This window comes from Bubalus bubalis, chromosome 10, assembly GCF_019923935.1.
Source record: "Bubalus bubalis isolate 160015118507 breed Murrah chromosome 10, NDDB_SH_1, whole genome shotgun sequence".
In the NCBI taxonomy this organism is placed as follows: Eukaryota; Metazoa; Chordata; class Mammalia; order Artiodactyla; family Bovidae; genus Bubalus; species Bubalus bubalis.
This window is the reverse complement of record NC_059166.1, coordinates 38,408,597-38,427,327: the sequence shown is the minus strand read 5'-3', so window position 1 is coordinate 38,427,327 and position 18,731 is coordinate 38,408,597. Positions and strand designations below refer to the sequence as shown.

The following is an 18,731-nucleotide window of genomic DNA, read 5'->3' as shown; positions in this document are numbered from 1 at the left end:
ACTTGGATTTCAATCCTAGAATATAAATTACTTAAAATGTGTCTTCAATACCCAAAGTTGTATCTTATAAGAATAATCTCTCAGAGGAGAATTTTCCCTGCTTACCTGGAAATCTATGAATGAGCATTGAAGATAGTATCAAAATCTTAAATATCAATAGTGTAACCTGTCTTTGGCACAGATATTGACCTATTCATGTGTAACTCAGGCATTCCATGAAACTAATTAGCTTCAACCAGGTATATAGCTCAATTCTGAGGGGAGGTTGGCAGGGGGATTATTGGCTGGTAATTTGAAAATACAAAGATGAAGCAGGGATAATAAGAATAACAAACTTTTTGCAGTCATTATAACATTTGATTGCTTTTATTCATAGAATTAAACTAATCTACACATAATAACATAAATTTAGGCTACTCAATTGGTATTAAGAGTAGCCTTTTAATGAAGAAATGTCCTGTAGCCCGAGCAAATTCTGAAGTCATGAGCTTCTTCCAAATTGTTAATAATAAACCTCCTGTGAAAATAAAAACATTTATGTTTCCAGTTAATAAAATTATGAATACAACTTTGAAATCTAAAAATATATAAAATAAGATAAAAATTCTAATGACAGGATTTGTAATATATTAGTAACACTGTCTGACCATTAGGCTTGTCAAAAGATACAGGGAAATGCATTGTGTTGGACAATCTAACAGCATAAAAGAAGGGCTATTTCTCTTCTGCTCATTTGGCAGCATATATAATAAATGATGAGCTGTTTCCCTTATTTGAGAATGAGATGTATTCAAAAGATTCTCGCACAATGTAATAACCACAATATTTTATGGAGTAAATTAAGCACAAATTGTTGAGACCCATCATAACTCCTTTCTTACTCTTGTTTGTAATGCTTTGTTTCTAGAGTGAACCTTTTCCTGCGAGAATGGAAACCTGGTTGCTGTCCAACTGTCCCTAAAACTAAGTGATATTTGCAACGTAGCTTCCCTGATCCTTAGGATTAATCCATGAAAAAATGGGCTGGAACTGAAGAGACTCCACAGTTCTAATTCTAAATGATTAAGATTTAAATGTGTAAGATTCACTAGTTCATCAAAGCTTTCATATTTTCAACGCAGGTTATATTAGATAGTAAGAAAAACGAAAACCTTAAAAACTGAATTTAAACAAGCTGTAGTTTAAGTTTGCTTCAGCTACTTACAAAGTATATAATTTTGGACATGTTATTTAATGTCAAATGAACTTTTTCTTCAAAAATGTAAACAATGCTATGAAATTCATACTGTACCTAAGGACAACAAATAAAATGATGTGTGAAGACAGAAAGCTTAATATCCATTATTTAACTGATGCTCAAAAATTTTATAAAACTGTCTGTCTGCACCCAGTCTTCCTACTTCCAGCCCAACCATCTCTGTTTCTTATATTCTCTGTTTTGGTGGATGAGCACACTTTACACCGGGGAGAATGACACAACAATAATGAAGAGCCAGATTTTCACAGACTAGCAATTTTGAATCCTAAGCGAGATCCCAGAATATTTTGGGGGTAGCAATAAGAATTTTAAGAAGAGACATATAAAAGTGTCGATTTTAAAACTGTCACTACTGCAGAAGCTACATGATATGTGAGGTCCTGGAAAGGTAGTTTTCCATAACTGCCATAATATTAGTCAATATATCTATAATATAGCAGATAATCATTCTTGTTTAACGGATTATTAAATATATTTTGTTCTCAAATGACTTTGGTTCATTTAGGCTTCATGGATAGTATAACTCATAATCATACCTGTGCTTTTGTTTATTTTTGTAGTGAGTTTTGCTACAGTAATCAATGCTTTTTCCCGTCTGCTGAAGTTACTCATGAGAACATTGCGATCCTGATCTGTGAGTAGCCTGTGTGGGAAACCCACTAGGAATTCGGCTGAACTTTCAAAGTAAGGGCGATATAATACTGCCTCAAAAAATTCTGTGGCCAGTAGAAAGTCCATGGTGAAGTCTCGTTCAGTTTCAGAAGAATAGAATGAGCTAAAGGAAGGACACAAAGTTAGCTGCATGAGTTACAAAATACTTCATTTAAACGCAAATTAAACTCTAAATGTGTCTTTTCTCCCATGTTCCTTAGGAATTTTATGCTATTTATTAAATAGTTGCCTGAACTGAACCTACAGTTTCATTATATTGTAATTAATCCTCACACTATCTTCTACATTGTGCCTACATTAGCTGAAGAATCTAAGTGAAAGTGCAGTCACTCGGTAATGTTCGCGTCTTTGCTACCCCAAAGACTGTAGCCTACAAGGCTCCTTCCTCCATGGGATTTTCCAGGCAAGGTTACTGGAGCGGGTTGCCACTTCCTTCTCCAGGGGATCTTTCCCACCCAGCGGGTGAACCCGCGTCTCCTGGATACAGGCAGATGTTTTACCATCTGAGCCACCAGGGAAGAATCTATTACATAGCAGCAGAGACAGCAAAACTTTGAATCACAACTTAAAAAAATTGTAGCATCTTAACCAACTCCTACTTCCACTAGATTTATTCTTGGAGCTTTCTCATTGTGTTTCTCCTATATCTAATTTCTGTGCCACTAATGTCTAATGTCACTTGTTTTCCACAAACACAGTTCAGGGGCTGGATACTATAAGCCAGTATAACAAATAGGTTATCTAATAGCAATTTCTGAAAATTCTTCAACAACATACATCATTGACTCATGTTTATTGTGTGTATATGCTTATATGCTGCTACTGCTAAGTCACTTCAGTCGTGTCCGACTCTGTGTGACCCCATAGACAGCAGCCCACCAGGCTCCCCCGTCCCTGGGATTCTCCAGGCAAGAACACGGGAGTGGGTTGCCATTTCCTTCTCCAATGCATGAAAGTGAAAAGTGAAAATAAAGTTGCTCAGTCGTGTCTTGACTCTTAGCGACCCCATGGACTGCAGCCTACCAGGCTCCTCCATCCATGGGATTTTCCAGGCAAGAGTACCGGAGTTGGGTGCCATTGCCTTCTCCGATAATTGCTCCTAATTCCTAGGAAATAAGAAGTGGACTAGAAATTTGCCACAGTAATCAAATCACCTTCTTGAATAGGACATAACAGGGGCCAAGGCCAGGGGACAAACAAACAACAGATGGTTTCTCTTGAGTTCATCTAATTTAAAGACTTAAATGGCATGCTCAATTCTCTCTTGTAGAAAACAACCATAAAAACTGAATAAAATATTAAAAACATGTTCTATGATGTCAGAGTGGACAACAATACTGAGAAATCATGAATTCAAAATTTAAGAAAAAAGGTATGATAGTTTGAAAATTTACATGTTGAAGTTCATACTAAACAGGAAGAGAGACTAGAGTGCAGATTTTTTTTCTCTCTCTCTTCTCCATGTGAAGACACAGATGCTATGATGCAAGAACGCAGTCATCTGCAAGCCAGAAAGAGGGCCCTCAGCTGAAGCTGACTATGGTGGCACCGTAGTTCTGAACTTGCAGCCTCCAGAACTGTGAGAAAATAAATTTCTGTGATGTAAACCAACTAATTTATAGTATTTGGTGATGGCAGCCCAAGTTCCTAATAAGAAGGGAAGACTCAAGGCAATGATTGATTTTGAGAGGTATTGCTCTAATGTTGACATGATGAGAAGAGACTTTGATAATATTGTAGAGTGAGAGAAGAAACATCACAGTTAGTGATGAACTATTAATAAATAGGACTCTACACACACAGAGAAACATACAAAAAAATTCCAAGCCATTGAAAATCACTGGGTAGGTTTTTTCTTTAAAACCAGAAAAAGAATTAAATATTAAAGGAAAACAATTAAGAAATTGGTCTACACTGAAAACTTTTCAAATTAAGGAGACATCATTGAAAGAGTGAACTGACAAGGATTAACTAAGAAAAGCTACATTCAAGATATGTGATATGTGACTCTTAGATGAACTGCAAATAAAAATGGAAAAACTGTTCCCTGATATTATGGAAAAATATGAGCAATGAACATTTGAGGCAACCAAAACTTAAACATTATGTTTTACTATGCCAGGAAAAAAACAAACAAACAGAGTTTAGTTACATCACATAAAGCAATTGTCTTACATATCACTGAACATCGGTTTTGCCACATCAACGGCAGCTTGATGGGCTGCCCACATCTTAAAGATCGCTGTGTCCTCATCTGTGTCATACTGAGGAATACCGCTGGTAGTGGAAACTATCTTTCTGGACAGCAGATACTGTAGAATGAGTAAGATCTATGTCATTAAAAGATTTTAAAGTAAATTAAAATACATTTAATTACCAGTATCATGAATTCCTGAAAAAGAACATGTGACATACTCATCTAGCTGATTGTTTAGAAATGAAATTTATTTTCAGGATAGATTTTAACACTTAAAGATGTCATTTAACTTTGTTTGCTTTGTAGAAAGATTTATGCTGTTCTATTTGCCGAGGCAAACATAATTTGGTGATTATTACATGAACTCTATTGAAAAATGTTTTTATAAATACAATTATGCCAATTTGCTATTAACCATTAGGAACACTTCAGGATACTAAGTAGAACGATTACAGGGGGAAGGGACAAAACTCTAACATAATTTCAAATGATTATAAATGTGAAGTTTAGTCTATTTTTAAATCATAAATCCCAATAGGAGAACTTCATTCAGTGTTTTCATTCATTCCATTCATAACAATATCATTACATTCTTTTACCTTATAAAACCTGTTGGCTATATCCATAATTTGTGGATACTCTGCACGGCATTCCTCAACTGAGTAACAGAAGTTAGATCTGTACTCCTCTCGAGATAGTAACTCTACCTCATATGGCAAATTCCCCAAAAACTCAGATTCAATTGCAGCAAGGAAATACATCATAACCACATAGTAGCTAATACCTGTAAAAAAATAAGATGGAGACATCTGGAGCCATTAACTGTCTCTACAAAGTAGGAGTTAACCAAATGACTAACGCTTAATCTATATAATTTATTTTCTTTATTCTCTGAACTATCGTGTTGAATTTGTTGGCTCTAGGAGATGCATATGATTATGAGAACTTAGGGTTAGTCACAGTCAGGAAAGTTTCTATTAGGGGCACATTCTGGATACAGAAAGTTGTATATGAATTTACTTCAGTTCAGTTCAGTTCACTTGCTCAGTCGTGTCCGACTGTTTGTGACCCCATGAATCACAGCACGCCAGGCCTCCCTGTCCATCACCAACTCCCAGAGTTCACTCAGACTCACGTCCATTGAGGCAGTGATGCCATCCAGCCATCTCATCCTCCGTCGTCCCCTTCTCCTCCTGCCCCCAATCCCTCCCAGCATCAGAGTCTCTTCCAATGAGTCAACTCTTTGCATGAAGTGGCCAAAGTATTGGAGTTTCAGCTTTAGCATCATTCCTTCCAAAGAACTCCCAGGGCTGATCTCCTTCAGAATGGACTGGTTGGATCTCTTTGCAGTCCAAGGGACTCTCAAGAGTCTTCTCCAACACCACAGTTCAAAAGCATCAATTTTTCGGTGCTCAGCTTTCTTCACAGTCCAGTATCTATCTAAAATGAACAATGGCTTCCCAGGTGGTGCAGTGACAAAGGATCCGCCTGCAAATGCAGGAGATGGCAAGAGATGGGGGTTCAATCCCTGGATCAGGCAGATCCCCTGGAGTAGGAAATGGAAATCCGTTCCAGTATTCTTGCTTGAACAGAGAAGCCTGCTGGGCTACAGTCCATGAGGTCTCAAAGAGTTGGACACGACTGAGCATATGTCCACATGTCTGACACGAAATGACAATGTGCTGTACATCATTAATTTAAATATCACCATAGCAGAGTTATCATTCATGTTTTTTTTTTAATTGATCATCTCCTGGGAGATTGCACAGAAAATTGTATATGTTTACAAAGGAAATATTGAGATTTAACCAAATTTAGCCTATCCCATAGAAAAGCAGAGGTAGCAAGGCCCACAGTCACAGATCAATAAAGAAGCATGGTGAAATATAACACTTACCTCCCCAGCCACTGTTGATAGATATGCAGCTAGAGACTCCAGACTCATAAGCACACCGTGAACTACTGGGAGGCTCTGAAAATCTATCTACAGAGTAAACAGGGTAGGTGAAAATAGTTGAACCTTGAATAGAAAGTCATAAGAGAAGAAAAGACTCATATGCTCCCCTCCAAAGAGTAAGAAGAGGGTTATGCCTGCTAATGATATGGTCCATTCATATGAATAGCATTTCACTCACTTTGAGAGCTCAAAGCTTCTCACAAATTCCAGCCTGTACAGACCCTTTCTTGAATTTCTTTCTATTTTTTTATTTTTCTTTATTATTTTCTTTATACCATATTTATCTTCTTTACACCATATTTATCTTCTTTACCAACTCCTTCTTGACTAAGCTGGACCTGCAGAGTGTTTCACAAGGCAGTCTCTGTGGGTCCTTCTTTTCTTCCTAAATCAATCAAGACTTCATTGCAATAATTCAAATGTGCAAAGGCTTTTTTTTTTTTTTCTATATGAAGGCACCACTTTCTAGTCCTTGGTTCATTCCAGACTCCATCTAGTAACATCCAAAGAAGACAATTTAAAAAAGAATTTCATGAGAATGGGAAGCTGATTCAGTTCCAGAATCTCAATAATAAGATAATTGATTGAAGAAGTAGTGAGAGCAAAATACAGATGGAGAAATTCATCCCAATTGAGGCAGAAAAGAGAGAAGCTTTCTCCCTTTCTCAGAGAGGATGCTGAGTTTTTGAGCATCACACTTGACTCCCCATCCTACTTGTTTAAGTGCAGGAAGAGCGTGCTGCATTCTGGACCAGTTCCTCCTTGTTTTCAGCCCTTTTTTTCTGCTTGAACCTAACAACTAACAGGAAAGAGACTGTGCAGTGAGGGCCATATCTTATTATTCTTTCCACTAATATTTATGAGGCAAAGCCCAGGCTTTTAAGGGAATATATGTTCCTTACCTTAGTTTGTATGAAACCTCACTTTGGATTTCATAGCTAAAAGAAATTCTGTCATATTTTCTATAATAAGCTTACCCCATGAAACAGAGATATTTATAGTGTCACATTTATCTGAGAAGCCTGTCAGGCTTTAAAAAAACAAGATTTTTTTTCATCTAGAAGGGGACATTTCTTCTTCAAACAATAAGCTTTTTCAGTTTACAGGAATTTATTTTAAAAGCTGCAGGAATTTATGTTTAAACCAGGAAGTCTATAAAATGTAAAACAAAGGTGTGACAAATAACTTTACTAATTAAAAGAAGTATTTGATTAGGTATTACGAAAGTCTAAGTACTTAAACGATTATATTGACCGCATTGGTTATATTGACTGAATGCATGAGCATTCAGACAGTAACACTTAAATGGATTAGCTGTAATGCCACTCCTAGCATCAAAGAAAGAGAAAAGCAATTTTCCTTGGGAATAATTCAAATGTACATACCTGTTTTAAATAGCCTTCCGTATAATAAAGTCAATGCCCAAAACACATTGCCTGTATTGTTTTTTCCAAATGAAGCAAAATATTTGTTTGATTCTGTTATAAGGATCTTAAATATTCTTAGTCGATCCATATATTTCCAGGGATCAACAATTATCTTGTTATTCTGCACTGGAAATTCTGCTATGTTTCCACCAATTTGGTCCCAAAATGGTGGGTAGTTGTCATTTTCATGGGTGGTTGACCCTGGATCTGGGGCCAATCCTACAGAAGAAAAACCCAGGAAAAGAAAAGTGGGGATCACCAAAGAAGACCACATCCTCTCACTGCCCGTTGTACTTAAGCGTAAGTCTCAAACAAAAGCAAGTGATATAGCAGACGGGAGGAAGTCCTTGGGCCAACTAGAGAGTGATGAATACCTGAGCAGGTTCAACTAGAATCTGAATTAATGAGCAAATAAATGAGCGTCTGCCAATATAGATTTCGTGATTAAAACTGTTAGAGGCTATTGCAAAACACTTCAAATAAATCATTTGCACAGATTATGTTTTGCTGATAGACAATTATTTCCTGTGGCTTAAATTACCTAAACATTGTCAGTTTTTCTAAAACATTGTATTAAATTTAACCCAAATTCTTTCATTGTTTTCCAGTTTTATTGAAAAACAACTGGCATACATCATTGCCTAAATTTAAGCATACAGCATTATAGTTTGATTTACACATATTGTAAAATGATTATCACAATAGTTTCAGCTATCATCCATCCTCCCACCTAAATACAATAAAAAGAAAAGAAAGACAAAAAGGGAAAACACTTTTCTTGTGATGAGAACTGTTAAGATTTACTGTCTTCACAATTTTTTAATATATTATATAGCAGTGTTAGCTATAGTTATCTTGTACATTACATCCCTAGTACTTACCTTGTAACTGGAAGTTTGTACTTTCTGTCCAGTTTCCTTCTGTTCTCTATCCTCCTAACTGCCTCTTCTGGTAACCACAAGTATGAGATCTTTTTCTATAGTCGGTCAGTTCAGTTGCTATCATGTCCAACTCTTTCCAACCCCATGAACTGCAGCACGCCAGGCTTCCATGTCCATCACCAACTCCTGGAGCTTGCTCAAACTCATGTCCATTGAGTCGGGGATGCCATCCAACACCCTTATCTTCTGTCATCCCCTTCTCCTCCTGCCTTCAATCTTTCCCAGCATCAGGGTCTTTTCCAATGAGTCAGTTCTTTACATCAGGTGGCCAGAGTATTGGAGTTTCAGCTTCAGCATCAGTCCTTCCAATGAACACCCAGGACTGATCTCCTTTGGGATTGACTGGTTTGATTTCCTTTCAGTCCAAGGGACTCTCAAGAGTCTTCTCCAACACCACAGTTCAAAAGCATCAATTCTTTGATGCTAAGCCTTGTTTATGGTCCAATTCTCACATCCATACATGACTGCTGGAAAAACCATAGCTTTGACTAGGTGGACCTTTGTTGGGGAAGTAATGTCTCTGCTTTTTGATATGCTGTCTACGTTGGTCATAGCTTTTCTTTCAAGGAGCAAGTGTCTTTTATTCATGGCTTCAGTCACCATCTGCAGTGATTTTGGAGCCCAAAATATAAAGTCTGTCACTATTTTCATTGTTTCCTCATCTATTTGCCATGAAGTGATGGGACCAGATGTCATGATCTTGGTCTTCTGAATGTTGAGTTCTAAGCCAGCTTTGTCACTCTCCTCTTTCCCTTTCATCAAGAAGCTCTTTAGATCTTCTTCACTTTCTGCCATAAGAGTGGTATAATTTGCGTATCTAAGGTTATTGATATTTCTCCTGGTAATCTTGATTCCAGCTTGTGCAAAATGTCTGGCATTTCACATGATGTACTCTGTATACAAGTTAAATAAGCAGGATGATAATATATAGCCCTGATGTACTCTTTTCCCAATTTGGAACCAGTCTGTTGATCCATGTCTGGTTCTAACTGTTGCTTCATGACTGCATACAGATTTCTCAAGAGGCAGGTAAGGTGGTCTGGTGTTCCCATCTCTTTACAAATTTGCCAGTTTGTTGTGATCCACACAGTCAAAGGTTTTGGCGTAGTCAATAAAGCAGTAGTAGAGGTTTTTCTGGAACTCTCTCTAAAGGTACTATGAATACTTTTTCTACAAGTATTGTTGTTGTTTTTTTTTCCTTTCAGAATTTGGATATGAGTGAGATCATACAGTATTTGTCTTTCTCTGCCTTATTTCACTTAGCATAATGCCTTAAAGGTCCTCTATCCATGTGGTAGCAAATGTTTGCTTTTCTTTGCACTTTAAGGTTAAATAATATTCCATTGTATGTATTTACCAGAACTTCGTTAGCCTTTCATCCTTCCATGGACATTTAGGTTTCCCTGTCTTGGATATTGTAAACACTGCTGCTATGAAGTTGGGGTTTTAGATATCTTTTCATTAGTGTTTTTGTTTCCCTTTGGATATACTTCTGGAGGTAGATTTGTTGGATCATATGGTAGCTCTATTTTTTATTTTTTGAGGCCGTTCCATATGTTTTCCCTAGTGGTTGTACCAATTTACAATCCCTGCTCCCCACAGTGCACAGAGTTTCGTTTTCTTCATATTCAAGCCACCATTTGTTATCTCTTGTCTTTTTGACAGTTCATATTCTAATCGTGTGAGGTGATAACTCATTTTGTTTTTCATTTGCATTTTCTTAATAAATTGCAATAATGAGCATCTATTTATGTACCTGTTGATCTTTTGTGCATCTTCTTTGGGGAAATGGCTATCTTTTTTCTGAATTGCATGAGTTGTTTGTATATTTGGTTATTAGTCACTTATCAGATACATGGTTGCAAATATTTTTTTCCCATTATGTACACCATCTTCTCACTTTGCTGATTGCTTCTGTTTTTTAGTTTGATGTTGTCTTGTTTGTTTATTTTGGGATTTGTTTCCTGTGCTTTTTGTATCATTTCAAAATAGTATTGACAAAACTCATAACGGTGTGCTTTGTTCCTATATTTTTTTTTAGAATTTTCTTCAAGGAGTTTCATGTTTTCAAGTACTGCATTTAAGTCTTTGATTCATTTTGAGTTAATTTTTATAAGTGTGTAAGATATGGGTCCAGTTTCATCCTTTCACTTATATTTATTCAATTATCGCAATACTATTTATTGAAGACATTGTCTTTTCTGCATTGAGTGTTCTTGGCTCCCTTGTCTGATCTTAGTTGAGTGACTATGCTTGGGTCTCTGAAGTGTAGGGATGGGCTTCAGCCTCATGTCCGTATTTTAGGATTCTCTCACTGCTGTCTTGTTCCTAAATAGATGTTAGCTGTTCTTGTGACAGAACTGCCTGTGTCCCCCTCTTGGTGATCTCACTCTTCAGTAGTTCCATTTCTATGTAAAAGATATCTCCCAAGTGACTCTAACTCCCACTCTGCCAAGAGGACAAAACCATATTTTTCCCCTTAGGACAGATTAGAAGATGAAACTTAAAGCTTCTCTATGATCCAGTACAGTTTGTAATGTACTTTTTTGTTGACTTGATAGCTTAGTGGTAGGGAGGGAAGAGAACTAGCATTTATTTACCTTTGATTACTTGTTAGGCTTTTTAAAATTATTATTTCATGTAATTTTACGATTATTCTATTATCACTATTTAAAAGATTCTTATCACTATTTTAAAGATTATAAAAACAGGGCCAAAAAAGATTTAGGCATATGGCTCGGTGCTTACATATGGATAGAAATTATGGTTGTGTCTAAAATGTAGAGCTTTGTGTAGCATACATGGAAAAGTCTTATCCTTCAGTCAGTACTGCTCTTGTATTGTCTAATGTATTTCAGGAATAAAACTTGAAAATTAAAAAAAAACTTTTACATTTAATTTAACATATACATTTTTACTTAACCTACAAAACAGTAACAAAAATTTTAAGCCTGTGTCATGCAATCAAAAATTTTCAGCATGCCAAAATTAGTAAAACATGACCAATATTGAGAGAAAGAGCAACAAATAAAAACAACACAGAATTGAAAATATATTAGAATTATCAAATAAGAACTGAAATTAAGAGAAATAAATTTTATTGAGTGTATAAAACCAGTCTAAGAAACTCAACAAAAAATAAAGACTATAACTGCCAATACACATTATAATCAAATTATAAATATCAAATTCAATCATAAAGAGAAAATTTTAAAATCAACCACTACTAAAAAGTCACTGGAAACAGTAAAAACAAGAGAGCAGCATCTGTAAATCACTTAAAAAAAAAAGAACCTGCTTCTATACTTACCAAAAAAGTTTTTCAAAAAATGAAAGCTACATAAAGACTTTTTAAAGCATACAAATTCTAAATCAATACATCATAGATACTCAGTACATGGAATTATTAATGGATGTTCTTCAAGTAGAATAAAGATGATACCAGAAGACTATCAGACACAATAACTACATGTATAAGTATATGAGATGTTTTTTCTTAATATTATTTAAGTCTCTAAGAGATTATTGACTTAAAAATAACAATTTCAATATCGCAGCATTTAAAACATGTGAAAGTAGAATCTATAACAATAAATGCATAAAAGGGAGAAATAGAAGTATGTCTATCATCCAGTCAAAGATTATAATACTTAAAGGAACAAGAAAGAATGCCCCATTTTGCCACATGGACCTGGGAATTCTAGCCAGGGTAATTAGGAAACAAATAAATAGATAAATAGTATCCAAATTGGAAAGGAAAAAATAAAATTATCTCCATTCTTTGATGATATAGTCTCATATGTGGAATAAGAGAAAGAATCCACAGATTTCCACAAAATAGCTGATAGAACTAATAAACAAGTTCAGCAAAGTCACAGGATATAAAATCAAGACACAAAAATGAGTTATATTTCTGTGCAGTTACAATAAGTAATCTGAAAAGAAAATTATTTACAATACTATCAAAAAGAAGAAAATATTATTGTGCTCAGTCACTTAGTCAAGTCTGACTCTTCGTGGCCCCATGGACTGTAGCCTGCCAGCCTTCTGTCCATGGAATTTTCCAGACAAGAATACTGGAGTAGGTGGCCTTTTCCACTCCAGGGGATCTTCCCAACCCAGGGATCAAACCCATGTCTCTTATATCTCCTCCCTTGGCAGGCAGGTTCTTTACCACAATACAACCTAAAGTAAACTGAAAGAAACTAAAGACATGTATACTGAAAACAATAAAAAGTGCCTGAAATAAAGAAGAGGCAAATAAATGGAAAAATACCTCTATTCATGAATTGGAAGACTTACTATTGTGAAGATGTCAAAACTATCCAAAATGATCTATAAAATCCCAATGGTGTTTAGTGCAAAAACAGAAAAATCCATCCTAAAATTCACTTGGAATCTGAAAGGACCTTGATTATCCAAAACAATTCAACAAAAGAACCAAGTTAGAGCCCTTATACTTCCTGGTTTCAAGCCTTATTATAAAGCTATAATAATCAAAACAGCATGACACTAATATAAAAGACAAATGGATGAATGGAACAAAATAAAAACCCCCAAATGAACACTTACATTTATGGTCAAATGATCTTCAGCAAGATTTCCAAGATTATTCAATGGGAAAAAGACACTATTTTCAAACCCTTGTACATGGAAAATTGGATACCCACATGCAAAGGAATAAAGGTGGATCCTCATACCATTTACAAAAAATAACTCAAAATGGAGCAATATCTAAAAGTAAGAGCTTAAAATAAAACTCTTAGAAGAAAACATTTGGCAAAACTTCATGACATTGTATTTTGCAATGATTTATTGGCTATGTGAGCTATTTTTAGTCACAACACTTCTGATACCAAATGTGTTGGGTTTTTTCCTCATACCAATCAATTCTTCAACTGGGTATTCTATAATGTAATTCAATTTTGACACTAACTACCCAGAGTTAACTTAAGACTCCACTAGTTTAAGAGCTCGGTCCCACAAAACTTCTCAGATCAGATGCCAGTCATAACATCAGGCCCCTAGGTTACTCACTCTTCTGTTTAACTTGATTATGAAGTTGGAGGTGTTTCCACAATCTACCTCTTTCAGGCCCAATAATTAGTTAGACTGGCTTGCAGAATTTGGGAAGGTACTTTATTTACTATTATAGGTTCGTTATAAAGAGTAAAATGGAAAGATACACAAAAGGCAGGGTGAGGGAAGTAGAGTTGCCATGTCCATTCTGTGCACATACGTTTCCCAGTACTTCTATGTTTTCACTGAGCTGGGAACTCATTTAGGACTTCTTGGGGGGATTTGAGTGCATAGAATTTATTGATGAAATTACTGTCCATTAGCAGTTAATTTAATCTCCCACCCTTGGAGGTTGTGGATAGGACTGAAAGTTCTCAGTTTCCAATCAGAACTTGGTCTTTCTGGTAACCATCCCCATCCTAAAGCTATCGAAGTCTCCAAGAAACATTGTATTAGAATGAAAGAGAATCTTATCATGTATCACTTAAGAAATTCCAAGGATTTTAGTGTCTTTATTTCAGAAACCAAGAATAAAGCCCAAGAATCTTCCTATGACATCATACTATGACATGAAACATAGAAACAAAATAAAAAATACTCAAATCAAACTCCTAGAGATAAAAACTACCATGTATGAGATGACAAATATACAACCAATTAGATAAACAACTGGTGATATCAACAACCACTAAGTGCTGAAAGAAGATTAGTAAACTTGAAGACATAACAAAAGAACTTACAAGAACAAAGAAAAAAATAATTAAAAAATGAACAAGACATCAGTGAGCTGTGGGTGAACTCCAATTACCATAAAATATATGTGATATTAGTCCCAGAAGAAGGGGCAAGATAAAATTATTTTAGAAATAGTGGCTGAAAGTTTTCTAAAGTGAACGTCGACATTCTAGGAATCTAGACTGGAATGGGTGAATTTAATTCAGATGACGATTACATCTACTCCTGTGGGCAGGAATCCCTTAGAAGAAATGGAGTAGCCATAATGGTCAACAAAAGAGTCCGAAATGCAGTACTTGGATGCAATCTCAAAAACGACAGAATGATCTCTGTTTGTTTCCAAGGCAAACCATTCATTATCACGGTAATCCAAGCCTATGCGCCAACCAGTAATGCTAAAGAAGCTGAAGTTGAACGGTTCTCTGAAGACCTACAAGACCTTTTAGAACTAACACCCAAAAAAGATGTCCTTTTCATTATAGGAGATTGGAATGCAAGAGTAGGAAGTCAAGAAACACCTGGAATAACAGGCAAATTTGGCCTTTGAATATGGAATGAAGCAGGGCAAAGGCTAATAGAGTTTTGCCGAGAGAACACACTGGTCATAGCAAACACCCTCTTCCAACAACACAAGAGAAGACTCTGCACATGGACATCACCAGATGGTTAACACTGAAATCAGATTGATTATATTCTTTGCAGCCAAAGATGGAGAAGCTCTATACAGTCAGCAAAAACAAGACTGGGAGCTGACTGTGGCTCAGATCATGAACTCCTTATTGCCAAATTCAGACTTAAATTGAATAAAGTGGGGAATGACCTAAATCAAATTCCTTATGTTTACACAGTGGAAGTGAGAAATAGATTTAAGGGACTAGATCTGATAGACAGAGTGCCTGATGAACTATGGACGGAGGTTCATGACATTGTACAGGACACAGGGATCAAGACCATCCCCATGGAAAAGAAACGCAAAGAAGCAAAATGGCTGCCTGGGGAGGCCTTTCAAATAGCTGTGAAAAGAAGGGAAGCAAAAAGCAAAGGAGAAAAGGAAAGATATAAATATCTGAATGCAGAGTTCCAAAGAATAGCAAGGAGAGATAAGAAAGGCTTCCTCAGCCGTCAATGCCAAGAAATAGAGGAAAACAACAGAGTGGGAAAGACTAGATATCTCTTCAAGAAAATTAGAGACACCAAGGGAACATTTCATGCAAAGATGGGCTCGATAAAGGACAGAAATAGTATGGACCTAACAGAAGCAGAAGATATTAAGAAGAGGTGGCAAGAATACACAGAAGAACCGTACAAAGATCTTCACAACCAAGATAATCACGATAGTGTGATCACTAACCTAGAGACAGACATCCTGGAATGTGAAGCCAAGAGGGCCTTAGAAAGCATCACTATGAACAAAGCTAGTGGAGGTGATGGAATTCCAGTGGAGCTATTTCAAATGCTGAAAGATGATGCTGTGAAAGTGCTGCACTCAATATGCCAGCAAATTTGGAAAACTCAGCAGTGGCCACAGGACTGGAAAAGGTCAGTTTTCATTCCAATCCCAAAGAAAGGCAATGCCAAAAATGCTCAAACTCCCGCATAATTGCACTCATCTCACATACTAGTAAAGTAATGCTCAAAATCCTCCAAGCCAGGCTTCAGCAGTACATGATCTGTGAACTTCCAGATGTTGAAGCTGGTTTTAGAAAAGGCAGAGGAACCAGAGATCAAATTGCTAACATCTGCTGGATCATGGAAAAAGCAAGAGAGTTCCAGAAAAACATCTATTTCTGCTTTATTGACTACGCCAAAGCCTTTGACTGTATGGTTCACAATAAACAGTGGAAAATTCTGAAAGAGATGGGCATACCAGACCATCTGACCTGCCTCTTGAGAAACCGATATGCAGGTCAGGAAGCAACAATTAGAACTGGACATGGAACAACAGACTGGTTCCAAATAGGAAAAGGAGTACGTCAAGGCTGTATATTGTCACCCTGCTTATTTAACTTCTCTGCAGAGTACATCATGAGAAACGCTAGGCTGGAGGAAGCACAAGCTGGAATCAAGGTTGCCAGGAGAAATATCAATAACCTCAGATATGCAAAGGACACCACCCTTATGGCAGAAAGTGAAGAGGAACTAAAAAGCCTCTTGATGAAGGTGAAAGTGGAGAGTGAAAGAGTTGGCTTAAAGCTCAACATTCAGAAAGCTAAGATCATGGCATCTGGTCTCATCACTTCATGGGAAATAGATGGGGAAAGAGTGGTAACAGTGTCAGACTTTATTTTTTGCAGCTCCAAAATCACTGCAGCTGGTGACTGCAGCCATGAAATTAAAAGACGCTTACTCCTTGGAAGGAAAGTTATGACCAGCATAGATAGCATATTAAAAAGCAGAGATATTACCTTGCCAACAAAGGTCCGTCTAGTCAAGGCTATAGTTTTTCCAGTGGTCATGTATGGATGTGAGAGTTGGACTGTGAAAAAAGCTGAGAGCCAAAGAATTGATGCTTTTGTACTATGGTGTTGGAGAAGACTCTTGAGAGTCCCTTGGACTGCAAGGAGATCCAGTCCATCCTAAAGGAGATCAGTCCTGGGTGTTCATTGGAAGGACTGATGCTGAAGCTGAAACTCCAATACTTTGGCCACCTCATGTGAAGAGTTGAGTCACTGAAAAAAACCCTGATGCTGGGAGAGATTGGGGGCAGGAGGAGAAGGCGATGACAGAGGATAAGATGGCTGGATGGCATCACCGACTTGATGAACATGAGTTTGAGTGAACTCCAGGTGTTGGTGATGGACAGGGAGGCCTGGCGTGCTGCGATTCATGGGGTTGCAAAGAGTCGGACACGACTGACCAACTGAACTGAACTGAACTGATAACTCATACATCCAACAAGATGAATGAACTCCATTTAAAATAACCGTGAAGAAAACTACACCAAGGCATATCATAATTTAAAAATCCAAAACCAGTGATTAAGGTAAAACCTTAATATCAGAGAGGCTTAAAAACATATTATGTAAAAAACAAAGATAAGCTGATTTCTTCTCATACACACACACATACACACAATGCAAGTAACATAGTGCAATACCTTTAAATAAAAAAATAACAAACTAGCGTAAATAAATAAATAATAACCAAAAATATTTTTTAAAGAAATAAAATAAAGGATCATTCAAACATATCCAAGCTAAAGAATTGGTCACCTGCAGAGCCACAGAACTGGAAATGTTAAAGGATGCTTAGGCAGAAGAAACAGCAAATCTTATGGAAACATAGATCTGCAGAAAGGAGAGAAGAACACAATAAATAGCAGTTGCATGGACAAACACACACGACTTTTTTCCTTAAAATGTAAAACCCTGAAAAGATAACCAGCTATTTGAACTAAAATGGTGAAAATGTACCATGAGGTTCATAACTCATACACAAGGTGAATATATTATGCCTAGAAGGGGAAAGTGGACATATATTAAGATGCTTATACTATACATGCCATGGTATAAAAATCACTGGGAAGCTGACTGGGATAAGTTAATTATGTATGTTATAACCCTGAAGCAATCACCAAAAGTATGAATCCAAGTCATTGATAATAAGCGATATATTTATTGAGCCTAAGACTCAATATTAGTCAAGATGTAAATTCTCCTAAATTTGAAACATAGATTCAGTCGATGCAGCCCACATTTGTCTCAAAACAAGCTTCTTGCAAATGTGGATGAGCCATGTTTACATTGCTCAAAATTTATATGGATTACAAAATTTATATGGAAAGGCAAAGGAACTCAAATAGTTAAAACAAATGCCCCCTGCGCCCCCCTAAAAAGAATGAAGTTGGAAGACTAGTTGATTTCAAGACATTATAAAGTCAGAGTAATCAAGACAGTATAGTATTAATGAAAGGATAGGTCAATGGAACAGGACAGAGAACTGAGAAACAGACGATACAAACACTGTCAGTTTATTTTTGACAAAGGTGCAAAGGCAGTTCAATTGGAATATTTTTAAGAAATGTTGCTTAGAGTAAATGGATATCCATATGCAAAAATGTAAATCCTGGGTTATGCCTCACAGTTTGTATAAAAATTAGCTCAAAATGGATTACTGACATACATATAAACTGCACAACTAAAACTTTCAGAAGAAAACACAGGGAAAAAATCTCCATGATCTTGATTTTAATGATGTTTTGAGATATAACACTGAAAGCACAACCTAAAAAAAAAAAAAAAAAAGCACATGTATGTAGATAGGTAGACAGAGATTTATCAAAATCAAATTTCTTGCTCAGCAAAAGACACTGTTAAGAGAATAAAAAGGAAAGTCACTAACAGAAAGTATCTGCAAATAACATAGCTACTGTAGGTCTTATATCTAGAATGCATAAGGAATTCGTAAAACTTAAGATTTAGAAAACAATACATCCAATTAAAAATGGGTAAAAGGGCTTCCCTGAGGGCTCAGGTGGTAAAGAATCTGCTTGCCAATGCAGGAGACCTGGGTTCAATCCATGGAT

At 36.4% G+C, this 18,731-nt stretch overlaps 1 protein-coding gene across 1 annotated transcript; it reads right to left on the bottom strand.

Annotated features, from left to right (window-relative positions):
• Window positions 1-413: 413 nt before the first annotated feature.
• Window positions 414-7,856, bottom strand: LOC123464637 (protein LEG1 homolog). The gene is made up of 6 exons (XM_045161983.1): window positions 7,470-7,856; window positions 6,025-6,111; window positions 4,727-4,911; window positions 4,106-4,242; window positions 1,795-2,033; window positions 414-517 (listed from the first exon to the last, which is right to left on the bottom strand). Exons 1-6 carry the CDS (start codon window positions 7,783-7,785, stop codon window positions 414-416), a joined length of 1,068 nt encoding a protein of 355 aa, XP_045017918.1. The 5' UTR covers window positions 7,786-7,856.
• Window positions 7,857-18,731: the final 10,875 nt, after the last annotated feature.